Raw genomic sequence first — 21430 nt, 5'->3', positions numbered from 1 at the left:
ATTACTAATTAGTTAGCCATTAATAATAATAAGCATATAGTAGCTATAATTAACAAAATCAGCATATATAAGAATTATGAGTTTCTCTTTCCTGCGAATTATTACAATGGAAATATTGTATGAAACCCTAAGTCCTCTTGCCGGCGAAACGTCGACTCCTCCGCCTCCGCCGTCTTCCTCCCCCGAAATTGAACCTTACGTTGTCTTGCGCAACCATATTTCCCTCTCCACCATCCAGTGTCCCTCACCGGAATCGGCTGCCCCTGATTACTTCTCCCTCGACGTGAACGAGGCAGAAGATAATGGCACATTAATTTCAGCCACTCCTCCGCCGTCGCGAGATGCCGCTCCGTCGCCGGACAGAAAGTTTGAAGGCAGCTGGTTTCACTCTAATTCTCGCTTCAGAAGCCCTATGCTTCGTCTACATAAAGGTGTGAGTTTTTTTGCAAGTGCAGAACTTGTTTTACCGTTTATTGCTTACTGTTCGCCGGAACTAGCTCTTTGGAGTTGTGATTCTGATTTTTGATACTACTAAGATAGACCCTTGTTGAGCTGATTATCTGATTTTTGTGATACTCTGTTTCGTGTATGTGCAGAGATACTTGATTTTTGTGATTTTTTGTCGCCAACTGCTGAGGAGCAAGAATCTAGGAATGCTGCTATAAAATCCGTGTTTGATGTGATCAACTACATCTGGCCTAATGCTGTGGTACATTGATTTGCTTGCTCGCAGATGATTTTTTTTTTTTTTTTTTTTTTTTTTTTTTAGTATTTAGTATCATGAGTCATGACTACTTTCCGTAAATTTGCCATATAGGCTGAAGTTTTTGGATCATTTGAGACAGGGCTTTACCTTCCATCCAGTGATATTGATGTAAGTTTGTCATGTTAGTGGTTACTGTGTATATATTGTTTTATTACTATTTTTGGTTTCTCAACTTGGTAGTTGAAGTGGCATCTTTCCTGAAATGTGATGACTGAGTTTAATGCTCTATACTTTCAGTTGTGACTTTTATCTTTGTATCCTTATTTCATCTTGCAAGTCATATTGCTACAGCAATTCAAACTTCACCCGGGCCCATGAATGGTTGAGTAATCGACCATGTGTCCATGTGTCTGCTGAAACTAACGCTGTCCCAAGAAATATCCATTAGTTTGGAGTTAAGGGAACATTGCTCTCTGGAACTGTGCATTTTTTCGTATAAAATAATTATTATGAACATGTTAGTTAGGCATATGCAACCAGTAACATAAACAGTCTTACTTGACAGTTTATCACTTGGCAGGTTGTGATATTAGGTTCAAATGTAAGAACTCCTCAGATAGGCCTTCAGGCTCTCTCAAGGGCACTGTCTCAAAGAGGAATTGCTAAAAAGATGCAGGTATCTTTGGCACTTTAAACTCAGTGTCGCCTAGTTTGTTGCACTTTCTCATTCTTACATGTCTTCCTTAATTTTACAATATTAGGTTATTGCAAGAGCACGGGTGCCGATTATCAAATTTGTGGAGAAAAAAAGTGGATTTGCTTTTGATATAAGGTTAGTCTCCTTAGTCTCTGTTCTTCGGCTTCTTCCAAAAAAATGATTTGGCAGATTTCTGACAAATAATTTTGTACTCCTACTAAGTAATTCCACTTGCAGTCGGTATTTTTATAATGAAGCATCATGTTTCCATTCTGCCAGTTTGGGATGATAGCAGACTTGTAGAAAACTAGAAACTTCTTAAAACATTGTTTACTTGTTGGTTTATATATTTAGAGCCACATACCTCACCATCTATTAATTGTATTTATTCTCTTGAAGAGAGGGTATTATGCAAATCCATAAATTTAACTCAGAAATTGGCAAATTGCACTAAAATACAGCCCGTTGTTGATACGAGTGCTTAATAAATAGAAAGGAAAGTATGATGAGTCCACCAAAAGCAATGTTATGATGCCGCTACTTCCATGGCGTCTAAGTCTGTGTCCACCACACCTTACAAGCTTCAAGTGTGCAATGGAGCCTCGAGTAATTACCGACTCTCGAAAGCCATGCTGTTCAACTGCCCCACTGCCCCATCAAATGTGGGTCCAGATCAAGGTGGCTTGCAGTTACAATGTAATCGTGCAACTGAGGTGGCTGCATAGGAACTGTTGGTCGATGGAGATGCAATATGCTGACATCTTCACATGTACCTCCTCCTTTGCAACTTATTTCTTGCATCAACACTACTGTCAATCTAAGCTTTATCTCTAAACTATTGATATGCCTTTTTTTTTTTCTCATGCAAGGCTGCCAGAGACAGATTTCTGCCTAAATTGCCTCTTTCCCTTCCTCTAACTTTCGAATCTCTTCTCCATCTCCGTTTGAATGGTGCACCATTTGATCTGATATGGCAGGTCGTACCAAATTGTTAGCAGCACAATTGACAAAAACAGAATTAAACCATCCAATAGTAATTTGTTACCTGAATGGAATAACTAGAATGATATAACAAAGAACAGGATAACATATATGACCTAGGTGCATTTCATTTCTCTTGCAGTTTTCTGGGTGTCTAACATTCTAATTTCTAACCCAAAATTTCTTGGTATTTTGTTGATGACTTGATGTAGGCTCCTGCCTGTCATAGAGACTAGAGAGATCATATAATATATCTTGCATAATGCACAGGCCGAACTTCATTTCTCATCAGTTTGCATCTAATTAAGAATTTGAGATGTATACCTGTAAATGATTCAGTTTTATATATTTTTTATATGTGCTTTTTGAAATTAATATATCTATCTCTTAACAGTTTTGATGTTCATAATGGACCAAAAGCTGCAGAGTTTATAAAGGTATTAATTTTTTTTCTGCCTGCTATATTTGTTTGTTTAATTTGGCTGGTTTTAATTTCTAGTGACTTTATTTTATTCCAATTCATTTTTTTCTCTTTCATTTGCAGGATGCTGTGTCTAAATGGCCTCCTCTAAAACCATTGTGTCTAATTTTGAAAGTCTTCCTTCAGCAAAGAGAGTTAAATGAGGTAAAATATGTTTTTGTTGTTTTCCTTCAGATTTTTATCCTTGCAATTACATTTCTGTTTAGCTTTTTTTTTTTAAAAATAAAAAATAATGGTTCCCCATTTGCCTATGTGGCTGAGATGACTCGATTCCTTGGCCTATTGGTTGGAGGTGAAGCGTCTTGCCAACTGAGCTGCCCTTTGTCATCCCATTTCTATTTATCTTAACTTGCCACTATCCTCCAGGTGTACACAGGTGGAATTGGATCCTATGCACTTCTTTCTATGCTTATAGCAATGTTACGGGTAAATATTTTGTGTAAATATGTGAGTATTGTTTTAGAAACTAGGCTACAGGTGAATTAGGACTTATGTACATTGTCTTTACTAGAATTTTCTCATGGTATGTTGTCTAAACAGCTCTGTTACAAATTTCTTATTTGGCAGACTCAGCGAGATAACCAAACTTCTCCAGAATGTAACCTAGGATTCTTACTGGTATGCTGTTACTTTTTCTAATTATATTCCAAAATTATTTTAATGTTTCTGAGCCATGTGTTAAAAAATGTAATATAGTCATATTGTTTGCTTTTGATTTTTAAGAAAACTACGTCTTACCTGATTTATAATTTGAGATTTTTGTGTAGCCTATAGGAACTTATTCTTTGAAAATATTAAAAAAATGTTCCCTATTTCAGAGTCAAGATTATAAATTTCGTACAATTTTCTTGTGGATGTTAGGTGAACTTTTTTGACATGTACGGCTGTAAGTTAAACACGGTTGATGTTGGTGTATCTTGCAATGGTAAAGGCACTTTCTTTCAAAAAGATATTAAAGGGTAACTAGTTGTCAATTTAAATTTTCTATTGGTTTTCGTATTTTTATATTGATTAACAGTTATTTTTGCTTAAAATCACTAATTTTTATTTCAGATTTTCAGTTGAAGGCAGGCCATCTCTAATTGCCATTGAAGATCCACAGGTTACCCTTCGGAATTTGATATTTCTTGCATCCCCCCTCCTCTGGAAACAATTATCTGGCAACTATATGATTCAATCATGGGAGGAGAGTGTGTGATAGTAACCTGTATAGAATTTCTCTGTTCTCGTTTTTGTTTTTATGATGCAATGCAATGCTCGCTTCTTCTGGCTCTTACAACATGAAAGGGGGTAACTTCCCCATTGCATGGATTGTATTTTGTAATTCATACATTTTACATGTGAAAACAGGCTCCAGACAATGATATAGGGAAGAGCTCGTTCAACTATTATCAGGTAGGTTGTTTACTTTATTTTGTCATGATGCACACTAGTCACTCTCGAATGTAGTGGGGATTAGAGGTCTTGCTGTTATTCATCTTGACTTCAACTTAATCTGGGAAAATGGATTCAATGTTTCCTAAATACGTACCTTTTTTCTTATACAAGTCAACAATTTGCTCATGCAAATTAGAGCATATGATTTACTCCACTAATAGTAGAAGATTGGTTAGTGATTTCACTGTTTTGTAGTATCCAACTTTGTTTTTAGACATTAGTTTACCTATATCTATTTTTGCAGTTGCAGCATGAGTTGATAGTATATTTGATTAGACACCATCTTTCAGTTGGCAAATTACATCACCAGTTTGTTTGTGAGTTATTTATGGACTGTTCCACTTGCCTATGCATGGTCTCATGTTGGTGTTGGTGCAGGCAAAATCTGCTTTTGCAATGGCTTTTTCTACATTGACTAATACAAAGACCATAGCGCGTCTTGGTCCGAACAAGAGTATCCTTAGTGCTATAATCAGGCCAGATGCGGTATTACTGGAACGAAAGGGAGGGTCTGATGGGAAGCTGACATTCAATAACTTATTCCCCAATAACGGAGAGCCTTTGGATCGGCTGCACGGTGATCAGCAGGAAATTTACTGTAACTGGGCCTTGAACGATGAAGAGGAAGAACCACTCCCACGTGGAGGTGGTGGAACTCCTGGTGATAGCGATGTGAAATCATCAGGTAAGAAAAGAAAGGCTTCTAAGGAGAAAAGATCTTCTAAAAAGGTGAAAGGTCATGTCTCTGTAGACAGACGCGAAAAGGAGCATAGCGAGAAGAGGTGGGGGCCAAAGCGGAGATGGAGACACCTTCAGAGCTCGGGATGATAACTGATTTGAGAAGTGAGACTCAATTGAAGATTCAACAGGAATCATGGCCTTGTTGTAACATTTCAATATGTATAATTTTGTAAGGAATGAATATAGGAAATGCAATCTGCAATAGTGTTCTAGCCAATTAAACGACTTTTGATATCTTTTAAACACAAAACTAGTTTTCTGAGTATTAGCATTAAATGCTTCAATTTTGGCAAAACACACCTACAGGCAACAAGTTTGTGTACTAATACATTTTATTTATTAGGTTCTACTACAATTTTTTTATTCAGGTTCTTGTACAAATATATTTTGTTTTAGAGTGAACTATAAAAATAGCTTTTGAACTAATGATTTATTTCACCAGTAGTCTTGGATCTTAAAAATATGTCTAGTAGTCCTTGAACCAAGGGTTTAATTTTAGTCAAAATAACTTCCCGGTAGCGAATTGACTATATTGACTATCACGTTTCTCATTTAAATACTCCATATTGTAGAGAGAGTAATACTTTTATCTGTATGCAAAGACTAGGTCGGTCTAAGAAAAATATCCTTTGGATCAATCTAACTGGTGCAACTATTCACTACTCTCTCCGTTCCATAGCAATGGAAGCGTTTATTTATGACACGATTGTTGATTTTTACTATAAAAAAAAATGACTTATTACTATGGAAAGCAACTATTTAGTACTCTCTCCGTTCAATACTAATGGAGACGTTTATTTATGGCATGGTTGTTGACTTTTACTTAAAAAAAGAAAATGATTTATTACTATGGAATGCATCAAAATGGCAAATTGACTTTATTACTATGGAACGAGGGAGGAATAGTTGTTAAGCTCGATCAACACAGCAGCAGCTCCCGCGTCGATAATTCTGTCAAATTTCATCGCAAATGCCGATTTGCGATCCCTCATCGTCTTCCACAGGCGCTGGCTCAACCAAATTGTGGATTATCCACGGCGTGGCGGTGGGGGCGGCCGCTGCTTTGGCGCTTGGCGCCCATTATTACATGTTTTATCGGCGATCCGGCGAGTTCCGGAGCCGCGTAGTCGGAATTATACCCGCCCGCTTTGCTTCTTCTCGCTTCGAGGGCAAGCCTCTCGTTAACATCCTAGGCAAGCCTATGATCCAGGTAATTTCCCCACGAGATCTACTATATAAGTGCAGATTGGTTACCGCTTTTGATTTGATTGTGGAAAACACAAAATTAAGCTGCTTTCATGCTTTGATTACACATATATATGCATATGTACTGTATGTACTTGTCATTGTTTCAATTTGGCTGGTTGATTGCAGAGAACATGGGAAAGAGCTAAAATGGCAACCTCATTGGACCATATTGGTATGCGACACCTCATTAACTGCCCCATTGTGTAGTACTATGCTATCAGTTTAGTTTTTTGTTGATTTGGGATTTGCTTCTGTAGTTGTGGCGACTGATGATGAAAAAATTGCTGATTGCTGTAGAGGTTTTGGGGCCGATGTTGTAATGACATCGGAATTGTGCAGAAATGGTATGAGTTGTTGCACTTGTGCCTCGAATTGGCAAACATTTCTTCGGTTCAGGGATTTTCACTTAATAGTTTTCTTTGTCTGGACTTGAAAGGGACGGAGCGCTGTAATGAAGCACTTAGCAAGTTGGATAAGCGATATGATGTTGTTGTCAATATCCAGGGCGATGAGCCCCTCATAGAACCTGAGATAATAGACGGCATTGTCAAAGCGCTTCAGGTAAAGGAGTTTCACTCTTGGATTTCTCATTGATTTTGATCAAAACAAAAGCTTAAAGTTAGTATTACATGGTTTTTGGATGTATAGATCAATCTTGTTTGTTAATTTAGTGGAGGCAATTGCACTGCACTAAGAAATTAAAACAACAGATAAACAAGGGCAATTAAAATTTAAAACAACTACTCCACTACTTAATTGAATAAAATAACATATGTTTAATACAATAACTCCAACTTATTCCATTATATCATGTCAAATCCTATCTTCAAATTCTAGTTTTTTTCCTAATCTATTCTCTGACTATTAGTTGCAGCTGCTTTTTTGTACTGGCTTTAATTTCACAGGATTAAGTTGATTTTTATTGTCTAAGCCTTCAGATTTTCTTCTTACTATGTAAGGATGGAGTAGGAAAAAGACGCAATGAGGAAGAACAAAAAGTGTAAAGGGCATTCAAATAAGTTGAACTAGTTCAAGTTTCATATTATTGATTTAAGATGTAAATATGGAATGCGTTCAAATAGGATAATTAACATAAAGTTTTTCGGAAAGGAAATAAGACGGATAGTAGTTATCTAATTTTACAAGTAAATGACAGGCCATAAGAAGGAAAAATGGACCTTCAACTATAGGCATCTAACTGGTTATACCATTGCTAATAGGGGATAATTACAACACCTTTAATGAGTATAAGAAGTTAAGAACACACATAAACCTCTGATAGGATGTTCAGCAGAATCAGCACGAATTTTGATTTGATGCTTGCTTGGTTCTGATCTTATACCTCTACATTTTCTAAAAGTAACATTCTCGTGGCATTCACTGATGAAATCTAAAGTTAGAAAGAGGTTCCAATGCATTTTTTTCTCTTTTGGCACTGTAGTGTATCATTTATTCGGGATTGCTACTAATATTTAAATGTGGCTAATGCAGGCTGCTCCAGACGCAGTCTTCAGCACTGCAGTTACTTCTCTAAAACCTGAAGATGCACGTGATCCAAATCGTGTAAAATGTGTGGTGGATAACCATGGATATGCAATTTATTTCTCTCGAGGATTAATACCATTTAATAAGTTAGTAACTATCAGATATGTTCTTGACTGATATCCTGCTTTCAGTATTGCGAAATTGGAAATTTATGTCATCATAACTGGTGCAGGTCCGGGAATGTCAACCCTCAGTTTCCATATTTACTTCATTTGGGGATTCAGGTATGAAGTGAACTAACTAGATGGCTCAAATTGTCGATGCTCCAAGTAATAATCAAGCTCCAATACTACGTTTCTGATTACTCGACAGAGCTATGATACAAAGTTTCTCAACATATACCCTGAGCTGCCTCCAACTCCCCTTCAGCTGGAGGAAGATCTTGAGCAACTGAAGGTTCTTGAAAATGGATACAAGATGAAGGTTTTCTTTTGCTTATATTCCTTTCCCTTATTCCTGTTCTTTCTATAAATTCTTATTGTTTATTTTCATTTGCATCTGAGAGGTCCTAAAACTTGTTCCCACAGTGAGTTTAGCTTGAGGTTCTGACCCAGATAGTTCCTATGCAGGTAATAAAAGTCGAGCATGAGGCCCACGGTGTTGACGTCCCAGAAGACGTAGATAAAATAGAGAACTACATGCGTGAAAGGAACCTGCATTAGGTGTATAATTTCTCACAGGATACATGCTGATTTTGCATTCATGATATGCAGAATGGTTTCAAGCCTCTTCTCCAAGGCATATCCATTTTTAGTTTATGGATAAATGGTTTTCTAGCAGAGTTATCAGATGAAGACTATGGGGGTTATGCACATTATGGCTGTAATTTGAGTACTTTTTTGGAGTAGTGTAAAGGTAGTATGGCTGGTTTTGATTTAAGTTCTAATTTTTTCTATGTAATTTATGAAGTTTTATTCAATTATGCATGAGCATATTTTAGTTCTTTTTTGGAAATAAGAAATGTGTGTTGTAATCAGACCCTTTTCTTCTCAATATTTTATGGTGGGGAATGTTAGGAAGAAGTTTTTTGTAGTTAGTTTGAACAGATTAACATTAGATCTGTTGTTATTGTGAAAAGAAAGTATGGTATGCACATGTACGAAGCTCAAAAAAGATTTACATGCAATCAACAAAAAAAATTATACTATAATAGTATAAATTAAGTAACTAAAGATATACTACTGACCTACTTAAATTTATGAGAAATGTAACAACTAATCAATGAAGAGTTTTTCAAATTCCAAGGTGACCACAAATATCACAATTATGAGTAAACCTTCAAGAAAACATTTAGTAGTAGTAGTTAAGTATTTCACAAATTAATAAAATCCTTAATGTATTTCATAGATATATTACAAAATAGAGGAAATGTAATTTCACTGTCTACAAAATATATATAGAGGAAAATTATTTAAACATTAGAGTAAATAGAGACGTCCACTACATATACGGTAATTTTGAAGGAATAAAGAAAACAAAATAAGCCAACTAATATAAGAATATCCTCAACCATAAAATAATAGCAGTAGTACTGTAGTACATAAAACATGAAACTAATAAATCCAAAGATGGCCAGGGCATTACAGTAATTCCACACCGCTTCTTTACCATTCCATATCTGCAATTCATGTCGTCTAAAGCTAACAGTTTAACACACTTTTGTGACTTGTCTCACCACTCACCAACTAGCAGTAGCATTCACCGCCATCAAATTCGGTTACAAATTCAATCAATTAGCATGCCGAATTGCGAGTTGCAGCAAAGCCTCAGCTGCAATTCCAGCAGCGATTCCGAAGAATCGGAGGAGAAAGAGGCGGAAATCTGCGGCGGCGATTGCCGTGAATGGCGGATTTTGAACCCTAGATCGGCGTGGGTGCAGGAATGGAACAGATTGTTTCTCCTAGTGTGCGCGGTGGGGCTGTTTGTGGATCCGCTTTTCTTCTACACGCTGTCGATTAGCGAGAGCTGCATGTGCCTCTTCGTCGACGGCTGGTTCGCCGTCACCGTCACCGTCCTCCGCTGCATGATCGACTCCTTGCACCTCTGGAACGTGTGGCTTCAGTTGAAGATGAACCGGAGAATGCACCACGACGGAGACGCATTGAGATATTTCAAGTCGAGGAGAGGTTTCTCCTTCGATCTCTTCGTCATCCTGCCGTTGCCTCAGGTCATTAATCTCTTCCTTAGTTCATCTATCAATTTTTTTTAATTAATTGTCTCAAAATCCTTTGTGTGACATACGCAAAGTACTTCATTTTTAGTGGAGTAGAATTCAATTGCAATTTGCAGGAGCACTTTTACCGTATATACTATTAATTGAAAAAATATATATAGGATTCCATATTTATTGCTTAAAGCGTAGTACATTTCATTTCACTATATAAATAATATGATATGTTACCAAACTTCAGAATTATTGGGGTGTAGTTTGATTAATCAATGAGACAAAATAGCATGTGTAAAATAATGTTGAATTGTTTTGTGGAATATCGATTGCTACTTTGAAGCAACATGTGGGCGTGTGTGTCCTTACATGTGTGTTTTCTTGTGCAACCATTCAATAAGTTACTCTACGTATCTAAATCTTACTTTATACTAATATTATACTCCTCAAAAAATTATAATTCTGAGCATATTCGTTTTTCATGATTCGTGGTCCCATATATCTTTAAACAAATAAAATGTAAATAGATAAAGCATTGGATATAATATTTTACATCTATGGTCCTTAAATTATTACATTTAATAAGCAACCTTTATAGTATTATTGCGAGAGTCTTTTATTATAGATATAGAGTCCTTTATAGAAGATACTGAATATGCATATTCTTTGAACTAAAAGAGGGAATAACTAGACGTATCCATGCATCACTGAATTACATAAACTTCGATAATTAAAAAAGAAGAAAAAAGTAGCACAAAATAAAATGACATAAGTGGATGTGGGTAATCGGTAAACCTCTCTCCATAAAGTTATTACTTATTATAACTCTTATTACAACATATTAGCTCCTTTATGTTTTTCTTCAAATTTCAATCGATTTGTTTTGTTTTGTTTTAGATTGATTCTTAATTTCTTTTATCTATCGAGAACAATAAATTTTGACAAAGGTTAAAGAAAAGTTTCATATACAGTGTTTGATAACTATCATGTAGTGTTTTTTTGCTCTCTGATTTTGATTAGAATGTTTAATGATATATTCTGCCTAAAATACAAATAATTATAAAATGACATCTTGTCTTTGGCAATCGTTACCGGATTAGCATAAAGTTGTGATTATGGGAATTGTTCATGCAGCTTGTAATCTGGGTAGTAATCCCAAAGCTTCTAGAAAGAGGGTGGACAACGGTGGTGATGACGGTGTTGTTGGTAATGTTCGTCTTCCAATACTTGCCCAAAATCTATCACTCAGTGTGTCTGCTCCGGCGTATGCAAAATTTTTCCGGCTACATTTTTGGCACTGTTTGGTGGGGCATTGCTCTCAACATGATCGCCTACTTTGTTGCATCTCACGTAAGTACTTTCACAACTCAGCATCATAATACAGTTGCTTTTAAATAATTACTTTTCAGATAAGTGCTTTCACAACTCAGCATTATATTTTGAGTGTGAAGTATTAACTCTTCTACTGTTGGCGTGTATGTAGGCTATATTTTTCATAAAGATTAAACTTTTCATGTATATCAATATGGATTATAATTTTGTAATGCTATATTCTACTAGAATTCATTCCTATGTAGTCATGTAGACCGTAGAATACTCATACTTGAAATTTTTACAGCAACATGTCTTCTTTATACATAATCGTCTAACAAAAATCCCAAAGTTAAAGCTTAAGCTATTTTCTAAAACAAAATCTGTACACAAATGATAGTTAAAAATGACACAACTAAGTACTACAATATAACTATTTAGAGAAATTTTTTTAAGTTGTGCTATAATATTGAAAACAAATAGACTCCTTCAAATGCTTGAACCTTATGTCTTTTATGGAGTAGTTGTATAGTTTTGGCGAGTTATGCTTGACCTATATCGGTTAGGAACCCTCCATCTATATTAACGTATTCATTCAGTTTTAGTACCTCTACTAATTAAGATTATAACAAGTTTACTTTTTCTAGTTCTCGGTTACAATGGTTCAAATTCGTAAGACAGATCAAGATCTCCAAGTTCGTGTCGAATATAAGCATATATATTTGAACTTTTCATGGTGTATGATTTTGTTTAGTTCTAGGTCTTGATTTTCCAAAAAAATGTAAGATGATCTAACACAAAACTCCCATGTAGGCTGTAGGAGCATGCTGGTACTTGCTTGGCATCCAACGAGCTGCAAGATGCTTGAAGGAGCAATGCATGAGGACCAAGGGCTGTGACATAAGAATGATGGCTTGCCAAGATTCAATTTACTACGGAGCTAAAGATCTCATCAGTGATAGAACAAGATTCATATGGGGTGAGAATAGCCATGCAAGGTCTTCATGCCTACAAAATTACGACAATTTCGACTATGGCGCTTATAAGTGGACCGTTCAGCTCGTCACCAATAACAATCGTCTCGAGAAAGCATTGTTTCCCATATTTTGGGGACTCATGACTCTTAGGTACATACACACGTCTTACCATATTTTCGAATATTGCATACTCTTTGTGGACGGAGATGAATTTGTGAATGGAACAACAGTACTTTTGGAAATCTAGAGAGCACGACAGACTGGTTAGAAGTGGTGTTTATAATTATTGTCCTCACCACTGGACTCCTTCTGGTCACAATGTTGATTGGTAACATCAAGGTGAAGTAGATCTTTACAAATAGTTGTTGGATGTTGGATTGTGATTAACTAATGTGGAAGGATGTTACACATAATGCATTAGGTTTTCCTACATGCGACGACGTCTAAGAAGCAAGCAATGCAGTTGAAGATGAGGAACATAGAGTGGTGGATGAGAAAGAGGCGGCTTCCGCAAGGGTACAGGCAGAGGGTACGCAACTACGAGAGGCAGCGTTGGGCGGCGATGCGTGGGGTTGATGAATGTGAGATGACTCGGAAACTTCCAGAAGGACTCAGGAGAGATATCAAATATCATCTGTGTTTGGATTTGGTGAGACAGGTGCCATTGTTCCAGCACATGGACAATCTCGTCCTCGAGAACATATGCGATCGGGTCAAAGCTCTCATATTCACAAAGGGAGAAACGGTAAGCCTAAACCACCAATTCAGTACTTGCACACACGCATATATAGGAGAAGCATTCATTGATAATTGGTAAGCACAAATTAAATGAATATATAGCCTTGAACCATAGTGTTGCACAAAAGTATGCATCCACTCTTCATGATCCAAGGGTTGAAAATAGTTTCCCATGCATCCTCACAATAAAATAATTAAATCAACCCTTCAACTTGCAAGTATTAGTACAATGATTGAATATTATACATTGATTGTGGTTAAGATAACAAGGGAAGGTGATCCAGTGCAAAGAATGTTGTTCATCGTCAGAGGCCATCTTCAGAGCAGCCAAGTGCTGCGCGACGGAGTGAAGAGCTGTTGCATGCTCGGCCCGGGCAACTTCAGCGGCGATGAGTTACTCTCATGGTGCTTAAGAAGACCTTTTGTGGAGAGGCTTCCGCCGTCTTCCTCCTCGCTTGTAACTCTGGAAACGACAGAGGCGTTCGGGCTCGAAGCAGAAGATGTCAAGTATGTGACTCAGCATTTCCGCTACACGTTCGTGAGCGAGAAAGTGAAGAGAAGCGCGCGCTACTACTCGCCTGGATGGCGAACGTGGGCGGCTGTCGCCATCCAGCTGGCGTGGAGGAGGTATAGACATCGCCTCACGCTTACTTCCCTCTCCTTCATAAGGCCTCGGAGGCCATTGTCCAGGTGCTCTTCTCTAGGAGAAGACAGACTTAGGCTTTACACAGCTTTGCTCACCTCTCCTAAGCCTAATCATGATCATTTTGATTTCTGATTATATATCTTGTATTCATATTCATTAGGAGTATCTCTTTTGTTTGTTCTAATATTTTGCCATTATTAATTTGTGGATATATAAATACAACTTACTTTAAACACTTCAGGAGATATACTTATCATTGTTGTGCGAAGCCAATTACTGGCTAATGCAAACGCTGAGTTTAACAAGGTTTCATTTCTTTAAATTACAAAAATTTGATTCGTATATTTGATGTCATTTGATTCGTATATTTTTGAATTTAGTGGAATACTACTACGTACTTAATACTCCAAGTCTGAAATGAATTTGTCTTATTGGTAATTGAATTTTTCCATAATAGTTGTAATTAAGGTGGATGATCTGAAAAGCTTTCGGTTATAGTTGCTGAAGAAGATATAATCTAACACTGAGGAAGTATAAACTAATTGATTTATTAGTTGGATTTTATATACATTGGAAATGTTTATTATTATTATTATTATTATTATTATTATTATTATTATTATTATTATTATTATTATTATTATTATTATTATTATTATTATTATTATTATTATTATTATTATTATTATTATTCGACTTAATGTTCTTCAAAGTGGAACATTCAACATGTTGAGAACTACCTAATTAACCAAGTGGTCTCCACAATTCTAGCTAATAACATTTAATAATTGGCACGATGATTTAATAAAATTGAACATTCAAAACTCGCATATTAAAATAGTAGTAATAGTAATACTACTAAATTCTGATTATAGTTATAGATTAATAAACTCGAACGAGGGACTGATGAACCCTGGATGTACCGTTAGTCCACATAATTTATTTATTTATTTTGCCATTAATGATCAATGCCACGTTTCAAATCTTCATCTATTAAAAACGCTAACTTTTCAAAGGAACATTTAATTGTCAAATAATGTCACTCTACATACTCAAGTTGAACAACTGCAGAACTTAGGTTTATTAAGATATATCGATTTATTTATTTTTTTATAAAAGAAAAGTTTGAAAGAGGTTTTTAAGAGTGCAAAAGAGAATTTGGATGAAGTATAAAGTATAAACCTATTAAATGGTGGTACAAGAAAAAATTGGATAGATCAAGGGATACGTATTTGTATTGTTTTGAAATAAATAATACCTTAATAAACGACAACAATTGAATTCTAAAATAACAATATTCGAATAATGTTAAGAAGGGCAATATTTGTATTTGTGGCTTTGGCATGACTAAGTTTTGTCAATAGTATATGTTAAAAATACGGATACAGGTAAGGTCGGCTAGATTCAATTAATACCACTGTTAATTTTATGGTGCGAGGTTTACTTTTTTTCGTCGTCCATCATCTATTGTCAGTAACGATTGTCTTTATCTTCAAACGCAAACGTAGGTCTATACACTCTCATTTTCAATCGGCGAGTTCAATTTTTTTGAAGGTTGGGATATATTGCGAGAAAAATAGGTATAGGTTGGGTAGTCCTAAGTCATAGTAAGAAAGTTTCAAGACCCACCACTTTTAAATAAATGCATAATGCTGAAATGACAAAAAAATTGTCAACTGAGTTATTCCCATCAAATAGTTATCCTAATCTAAGTACCAGTACTAATATATACCCAAAAAGCAAGTCAAAATTCATTAACAATACCATCGTGATCTATTAAACTAATACTACTATTTATATGTATATATTTCTGCCCGCGAATAAAACATTAGGCGAATCAACTGGAAAATCTTAATTATGGTTTAACTAAAGTAAAAAATACCAACACAAATTGACTCCTTTTTCTAAATCCTTCACTCAATGCTGCAGCAGGAGTCATCACATATCCATCTATTTCATCACTTGACAAACATAATTCATGAAAACTGATAAGAAACCATGAAATTCTTAGAGAAGAAGAAGTGGATATTCATCTTCCCTCTCTTGATCACATCACTATTCACCAGCTTCCTCTTCATCTCCTACATCACCACACTCTCTTCAATCCTAGCAATTTTCCAACAGCCTACAACCATGAATGCAACCCCTCCTCCACCCCCTCCAATCCCGAGATTCGCCTACCTGATCTCGGGATCCAAGGGCGATCTCCCCAAGCTATGGAGGACTCTCCATGCCCTATACCACCCGCTGAACTACTACGTTGTGCATCTGGATCTTGAGTCGTCTGCAGACGAGAGACGGGAACTTGCTTGGCGTGTGCGCGCGCATCCTGTGTTTGCAGAGGTTGGGAATGTGTATATGCATGAGAAGGCCAATTTGGTTACCTATAGAGGGCCTACCATGGTGGCTAATACATTGCATGCATGTGCTATTCTTCTCAAGAGATACAAAGATTGGGACTGGTTTATAAATCTTAGTGCATCTGATTATCCTTTGGTCACTCAAGATGGTAAGAATTATTGGAAAATTGGTTGCATTTTGATGTGTGCTTTTTAAGTCGTTGACCTCTAACTCTGAAATACAATACTATATTTCATACTGCTTTAACGATTTCTTGTTACAGATCTCCTGCACGTTTTCTCCACTTTGAAAAGAGATCTTAACTTCGTCCACCATACGAGCAATCTTGGGTGGAAAAAGTAAGTTCAATATAGTATTTCCCTTTTTCTTCAATTGCTGATGATAATTTGTGATGAATAAAATTAGTTAAATGTTTAGTTTGCATGATTAAATCGACAACATATTAGTTTCCACACAAGTACAACCACTAAAATGAAGTTTTGTTTATCTACAAATACAAAATCCTCAAAATTTGGACCAATTTGTGCATTTTAGTTATCATCCTTCCATTTATCCTACACCACAATCAATCAATCCACTAAATTCTTATTTGTATCTCATCAAACTTAATTATAGTATATCTCATTCACCATTGCAGAGCCAGAAGAGCAATGCCTTTAATTATAGATCCAGGGCTCTATGAGAAAAACAAGTCCGACTTATTACAGGTCAATTCTAGGAGAAAGTTACCAACGTCGTTCAAATTATTCGACGGTTAGTATTACTCCTTAAAGAATGCCAAATAGATTATTACTATTGTCTTAATTGAGTAATAGTAGTTCAATTTTAAAACTACGATCACAGTCAACTGAGTTGCGCTTCATTTAATCAAACATGTCTTAACACGTGACAGGTTCGGCTTGGATGATCTTGTCACGTGACTTCGTGGAGTACTGCGTATGGGGTTGGGACAACCTCCCAAGAACCCTTCTCATGTATTACACCAACTTCATTTCTTCACCCGAAGGCTATTTCCAGACAGTTATATGCAACACTCCACAGTTCGCGCACACGGTCGTCAACAACGACATGCACTTCATTCCCTGGGATAATCCGCCCCGACAACATCCTCGTACGGTCTCCCTCAACGACACAACAATGATGATCCGAGGCGGCGCCGCCTTTGCCCGGAAGTTCAGTCAGGACTCCCCTGTGCTGGACAAGATCGATGCGGAGTTGCTTGGAGCAAACAATGAGAGCTGCTTCGTGCCCGGTGGTTGGTGTGCTGGCCAACCTCTTTGCTCCCGGGTCGGGGATCCAACCACGCTCCGACCGGGTGCGGGGGCGGGCCGATTGCAGACCCGTGTCGACCACCTTATGTCGCTGGGCAAACGCCAACAGTGCACCTGAATGTTTTGACAATCTATATAAGTATATTGTTAGTTAGAAGTCGGTAAGGAAAAATATATCCTATTTAGACCAATGCAACACACATTTTAATTTAACGTCTAGAATTACATCAAACTAAGCTGTGCAATGTTCTATAAACATTGATAGTAAAGTATGATTGCTTGTGAAAATTATCAACCCAAAGCTATATCAACTAGTAGTGGAGATCGCAGAGGTCACCAAGGCTATGCTTCAATCCATTAGTTGTCCAGCTTCTTTTTTGGTAACAAAAGTTTTGAAAAAGCAATTGTTAGTGTAATTGTGTTGGTTGACTTGACCCTATCAATGATTTATTTTCTTGTTTTTCAACATTATAATATTCATCCATTCTACAAAAGATCTTTTGACAAATATTGGTATAAATTTTATACCAACACCAAAAATCAAAATGGTGCCTATCGTTTAGAGATCACACAAAGCTATTTATTGAGCGTAGTATTAGTACTCCCTCCGTTCCATAGTAATGGAGGCGTTTCTTTTCGGCACGGAGATTAAGAAAAATTGTGTTAGGTAAGTTAAGTAAAGAGAGAATAAAGTGAAAAATGAAAACGGTAGAGAGATGGAAAGAGAAAAAAATAAGAGAGAATAAAGTAGGTGTGGAAAAATGTGTTGACTTTTACTAAAAAGGAAAATGACTATATTACTATAGAACGTACCAAAATGGCAAAATGACTCTATTACTATGTAACGGGAGGAGTATTTCTTTGCTAGGCTAAAATTGATCCCAACTCCTATTATTGCATATCCTTTATTTCAACTATGTTTTTTTAACAAATTTAATTATTTATTTTAATAAAATGCATAAATTTTTTATCACTCCATTTGTACCTGAATTTAGTTCAAATATAGATAGTAAAAAAAATTATTTATAAGGAATCAAACCAATAAATAGTGTAAGAGATGGGATAAATAAGGGACAAAATCGTGGGTATTGAGTAATGATGAAAAAAGGCCAATGAATAGTATAGATTCAAAGGATGACTAAAGGACGTGAGGTGTTGATACCCTTCCATCCAATTTCAGTATAAAATGAAGAAATTGGACTCTGGAAAAATGAAACGAAATGTTGATTTTGAGTTGAAGAAGTGAACTCAAATAAGAGAAACTCTAGGGTTAACTACTCCATAATACAAATAGAAATATTCTCCAAAAGAAACAGTAAACTTTGAGAAAATAGGTACCTTCTTGACCAATAGAAAACACCAAATACTTGCTGAAACTATTTATTTGTTCAGATAATTCGAAATGAATGTCACTCACTGCTTTCCAGCAAACACATGAATCTCTTTTGAATGTCATTATAATCCAAAATCCACTTCTGCTTTCCTTTCCTTACCGCTTGAGTTGCCTCCTGGCTAGAGCAGGGGCCTTTTTTGGGATGTACACCTTATAACTCACCTATATAAAGATTCAAATCATAGAAATAGAAAAGAGTTACTATAATTTACCATATGTTAGATACAATACACTCAGTTTAGCTCCATCAATAGATATAGCGACAGTGTTAGCCTAGTTGATATGTGGAATTCAATACACAGTTTAGCTCTAGATTTAGTTGAAATTTCAGCGTAGTAAAGCCTAGTTGGCAGTAGGATTTTATGTGCGGTGTTTCCTACGCATAGAATTCCGGCTACTATCTTGTCTTTTCAGTTCTGAGGCTAAAAGCCTAAAAATATCACTAGTATTTCCCCTTCAATGTACTATAGATAGAAGGAAGCACCCAATCAACCAACAAATAGGTCATTATTACCTGTACGAGTTCGCCTCCCCTCATCACTGACATTGTTTTCTGCTCAAATTCAGAACTGTCCTTTGTTTGTCCTGAGCTATGCTCCCCAGAAATCGGCTCAGCAATAGAAGAACTTGCTTTAGTAACTCCAGCTCCAGGACTAACGTCGTTCCCTGATTCAGCTTTCATCTCAGCAGCTGGAGAATAGGAATTCTTATCTCCCTTCGAACATTCTACGAGCGCTGATGCATTGCATGGAGGTGTGATGCTCGGATTAGCCATTTGGGGTTTCTCCTCAATGTGTTCACTATCCGGGAGCGTCACAATTTCTCTTTGAATTGCTAGGAGCCCATTTCTCTGATTCGTTTCTTGATAATCAGAGATACCATGCTCTATTGGAACGTTCTCACCGATATCTACTGTTCTATCGGGAAGTGTGGCCACATTACTCTCATTATCTCTCTCCACCACATTGCTCCTTGGACGAGTTTGGGGCATCCTGCGAAACTTCCTCAAATTTTCCAAGGCTTTCTGCCTCAGAATTGACTCCAGATCACCCCCTCCCGAAGCAGCAACAGGAACAGATGTACCAATCTCTTTCTCCTCAGGTTTATTTATGCATCCTTCTGACTGATGATGATCACCATCATCTATTCCAGATTTTCCCAGTTCGCATACTTTGTCACCAGCAACGTTTTCTAGGCATATCCTGTCACTAAATGAAACAATCGATTGGTCACCTGCCTCCATCTTACTTCCCCCTTCATTACTGTCGATACTTCTTGGAGAAGGATAATCATATTCATCATACACAATCTCTTCTTTATGAGGATCCATCTCCCATCTACTCCCATCTTTATCATGGGGTTGATCAGCAAAAGTGATAACTGACCTCAGGCGTCTAGAGTTGTCGACAGGAAAATGTTCCCTGTCACTGCCACCTACACTATAACTGGGGTCACCCCCCCTACCGATTGATGTACAACTTGGACTCCTATCTTCATGCTTCTGCTTTCCCTTGCGTGATTGCCTATGTTTCAGCCTCTCTTTTACCTTAGAAGAAGCTACTTTATTCCTTCGAAGCTTATCATCTCCACTACTGCTACCACTTCTACTTTGCGACAAGGAGCAGCTTTCCGAATCTGAGCCTGAAGAACTGCTCGCAACTTTTCTTGAATTCTTCTTTGAGGATTTCTTTATTGGCTTACTGACATGATCCTTACCCGATCTTTTCCTTTTCCGTCCACTGGTTGTATCTACATCACCAGTGGTGCGGATATCCCTCTTGCGGCGTTTTCTTTTTACATCTTTTAAGACAACTCTAGACCTTCGGGACCTCCTTGTCTTGTAATCACTGACATCAGTGGATGATGAATCTGAATCTGACAAGGGAGAGTCATGACGACCACGCTTGCTAGTTTTAGTTAGCCTTCTCCTATGATCAGTTTTCAAAGTGGAGGATCTATGTTCCAAGTACAACGAGTCATCATCGGAAGATGAGCTAACTGAATCATAACTTCGGCTCCGCTTCTTTGATTCCTTTCTTCTACCCTTCTTCTGTAAATGCTAACCATTTAACATATCTCACCCAAAGTAGAATTCATTCATAGAATACAGCAAAGTCCATCCCAATAAAAGCTCATTCTACAATTTATGTCGATATAGACGGGAAAAAAGTAGAAAAATGAAAAAGGTCCAAAATTTAATTTCAAAATTAGGGTTCATCAGCAATTTAGTTTTTTTCACATTAAAAAAAAGTAATGTGTAGTCGCATAACACATAAAATTGGTTCTGAAACAGGTAAATCGACCTCATAAACGTACAATTAAACACCTCATAATCGAAAATTCAAGGATTGTTTAATTAAGAAGAGCGACAAGCATATTTTGATGGAAAGCAAACAGAAAAAGAAGAACCTTGGATGAAATTTTGTCGCCTCTCGACTTTGATTTAGAGGAAGCCTTGCCTCCCATATTTCTGCAGCAATTTCACTATCTTGTTCCTCGTTCTTACTGAAAAAGATATAACCGGGGCGGGCAGAGAACAAACCAAAAATTAATTGAAGTTGGATAATCCAAGAAGACAAAATTTATTTTTTTATTAATAAACTCTTTTGCTCAGAACTACAGTATTTGATTGATTTGAAAATAAATATTTTTACATCATGGAGTATATTTTTCAACTTTCATTAAATTGTGATTATTTGTAACTTTTATTTCAATAAAAATGACGGTGCAGAG

The 21430-nt window shown here is 36.7% G+C and overlaps 5 protein-coding genes across 7 annotated transcripts; 4 read left to right on the top strand and 1 right to left on the bottom strand.

Moving 5' to 3' along the window:
- The first annotated feature begins 61 nt into the window (after positions 1-61).
- LOC125207326 (terminal nucleotidyltransferase 4B-like) lies at positions 62-5338 on the top strand. 2 transcript variants are annotated; one of them, XM_048106617.1, is made up of 13 exons: positions 62-431; positions 597-709; positions 818-874; positions 1287-1382; positions 1468-1538; positions 2779-2821; positions 2929-3009; positions 3232-3291; positions 3433-3483; positions 3727-3824; positions 3919-3967; positions 4216-4260; positions 4681-5338. In XM_048106617.1, exons 1-13 carry the CDS (start codon positions 77-79, stop codon positions 5128-5130), a joined length of 1569 nt encoding a protein of 522 aa, XP_047962574.1. In that variant the 5' UTR covers positions 62-76; the 3' UTR covers positions 5131-5338. The 2 variants fall into 2 exon arrangements, with proteins under 2 accessions (XP_047962574.1, XP_047962573.1); XM_048106616.1 differs by having other exon boundaries at positions 92-431; positions 3232-3312.
- Positions 5339-5942: 604 nt separating this feature from the next.
- On the top strand, positions 5943-8851 carry LOC125204404 (3-deoxy-manno-octulosonate cytidylyltransferase, mitochondrial-like). The gene is made up of 8 exons (XM_048103061.1): positions 5943-6253; positions 6418-6463; positions 6549-6635; positions 6728-6852; positions 7783-7922; positions 8009-8060; positions 8149-8259; positions 8406-8851. Exons 1-8 carry the CDS (start codon positions 6014-6016, stop codon positions 8496-8498), a joined length of 894 nt encoding a protein of 297 aa, XP_047959018.1. The 5' UTR covers positions 5943-6013; the 3' UTR covers positions 8499-8851.
- A 637-nt stretch (positions 8852-9488) lies between these two features.
- LOC125203876 (cyclic nucleotide-gated ion channel 4-like) lies at positions 9489-13912 on the top strand. The gene is made up of 6 exons (XM_048102381.1): positions 9489-10003; positions 11135-11350; positions 12125-12438; positions 12519-12627; positions 12710-13033; positions 13289-13912. The coding sequence occupies exons 1-6, from the start codon at positions 9575-9577 to the stop codon at positions 13802-13804; spliced, it is 1908 nt and encodes a 635-aa protein (XP_047958338.1). The 5' UTR covers positions 9489-9574; the 3' UTR covers positions 13805-13912.
- Positions 13913-15510: 1598 nt separating this feature from the next.
- LOC125208570 (beta-glucuronosyltransferase GlcAT14A-like) lies at positions 15511-17720 on the top strand. Its single transcript, XM_048108210.1, has 4 exons — positions 15511-16181; positions 16296-16371; positions 16671-16786; positions 16926-17720. Exons 1-4 carry the CDS (start codon positions 15671-15673, stop codon positions 17420-17422), a joined length of 1200 nt encoding a protein of 399 aa, XP_047964167.1. The 5' UTR covers positions 15511-15670; the 3' UTR covers positions 17423-17720.
- LOC125208569 lies at positions 17282-21274 on the bottom strand. Of its 2 annotated transcripts, none has more exons than XR_007174135.1 (4): positions 21107-21271; positions 19212-20747; positions 18722-18859; positions 17282-17418 (listed from the first exon to the last, which is right to left on the bottom strand). XR_007174135.1 is itself a non-coding variant. In XM_048108209.1 (4 exons), exons 1-4 carry the CDS (start codon positions 21161-21163, stop codon positions 17388-17390), a joined length of 1686 nt encoding a protein of 561 aa, XP_047964166.1. In that variant the 5' UTR covers positions 21164-21274; the 3' UTR covers positions 17282-17387. The 2 variants fall into 2 exon arrangements, 1 of the variants encoding a protein (XP_047964166.1); XM_048108209.1 differs by having other exon boundaries at positions 18798-18859; positions 21107-21274.
- Between the last annotated feature and the right edge of the window lie 156 nt (positions 21275-21430).

Source organism: Salvia hispanica, chromosome 2 (assembly GCF_023119035.1).
Source record: "Salvia hispanica cultivar TCC Black 2014 chromosome 2, UniMelb_Shisp_WGS_1.0, whole genome shotgun sequence".
In the NCBI taxonomy this organism is placed as follows: Eukaryota; Viridiplantae; Streptophyta; class Magnoliopsida; order Lamiales; family Lamiaceae; genus Salvia; species Salvia hispanica.
This window is presented reverse-complemented; position numbering and strand designations above follow the sequence as displayed.

Coding starts and splice junctions, on each gene's coding strand:
- LOC125203876 (XM_048102381.1), top strand. CDS start 9,575: ATGCCGAATTGCGAGTTGCAGCAAAGCCTCAGCTGCAATTCCAGCAGC. Junction 10,004..11,134: donor TCATCCTGCCGTTGCCTCAG/GTCATTAATCTC, acceptor TTGTTCATGCAG/CTTGTAATCTGGGTAGTAAT. Junction 12,628..12,709: donor TGTTGATTGGTAACATCAAG/GTGAAGTAGATC, acceptor ATAATGCATTAG/GTTTTCCTACATGCGACGAC.
- LOC125208569 (XM_048108209.1), bottom strand. CDS start 21,163: ATGGGAGGCAAGGCTTCCTCTAAATCAAAGTCGAGAGGCGACAAAATT. Junction 20,748..21,106: donor GCGACAAAATTTCATCCAAG/GTTCTTCTTTTT, acceptor TAGCATTTACAG/AAGAAGGGTAGAAGAAAGGA. Junction 18,860..19,211: donor GGGGAGGCGAACTCGTACAG/GTAATAATGACC, acceptor ATCTTTATATAG/GTGAGTTATAAGGTGTACAT.
- LOC125207326 (XM_048106617.1), top strand. CDS start 77: ATGAGTTTCTCTTTCCTGCGAATTATTACAATGGAAATATTGTATGAA. Junction 3,825..3,918: donor TTTCAAAAAGATATTAAAGG/GTAACTAGTTGT, acceptor TTTTTATTTCAG/ATTTTCAGTTGAAGGCAGGC. Junction 3,968..4,215: donor TTGCCATTGAAGATCCACAG/GTTACCCTTCGG, acceptor ATGTGAAAACAG/GCTCCAGACAATGATATAGG.
- LOC125208570 (XM_048108210.1), top strand. CDS start 15,671: ATGAAATTCTTAGAGAAGAAGAAGTGGATATTCATCTTCCCTCTCTTG. Junction 16,182..16,295: donor TCCTTTGGTCACTCAAGATG/GTAAGAATTATT, acceptor TTCTTGTTACAG/ATCTCCTGCACGTTTTCTCC. Junction 16,787..16,925: donor GTCGTTCAAATTATTCGACG/GTTAGTATTACT, acceptor AACACGTGACAG/GTTCGGCTTGGATGATCTTG.
- LOC125204404 (XM_048103061.1), top strand. CDS start 6,014: ATGCCGATTTGCGATCCCTCATCGTCTTCCACAGGCGCTGGCTCAACC. Junction 6,254..6,417: donor TAGGCAAGCCTATGATCCAG/GTAATTTCCCCA, acceptor GGTTGATTGCAG/AGAACATGGGAAAGAGCTAA. Junction 7,923..8,008: donor GGATTAATACCATTTAATAA/GTTAGTAACTAT, acceptor TAACTGGTGCAG/GTCCGGGAATGTCAACCCTC.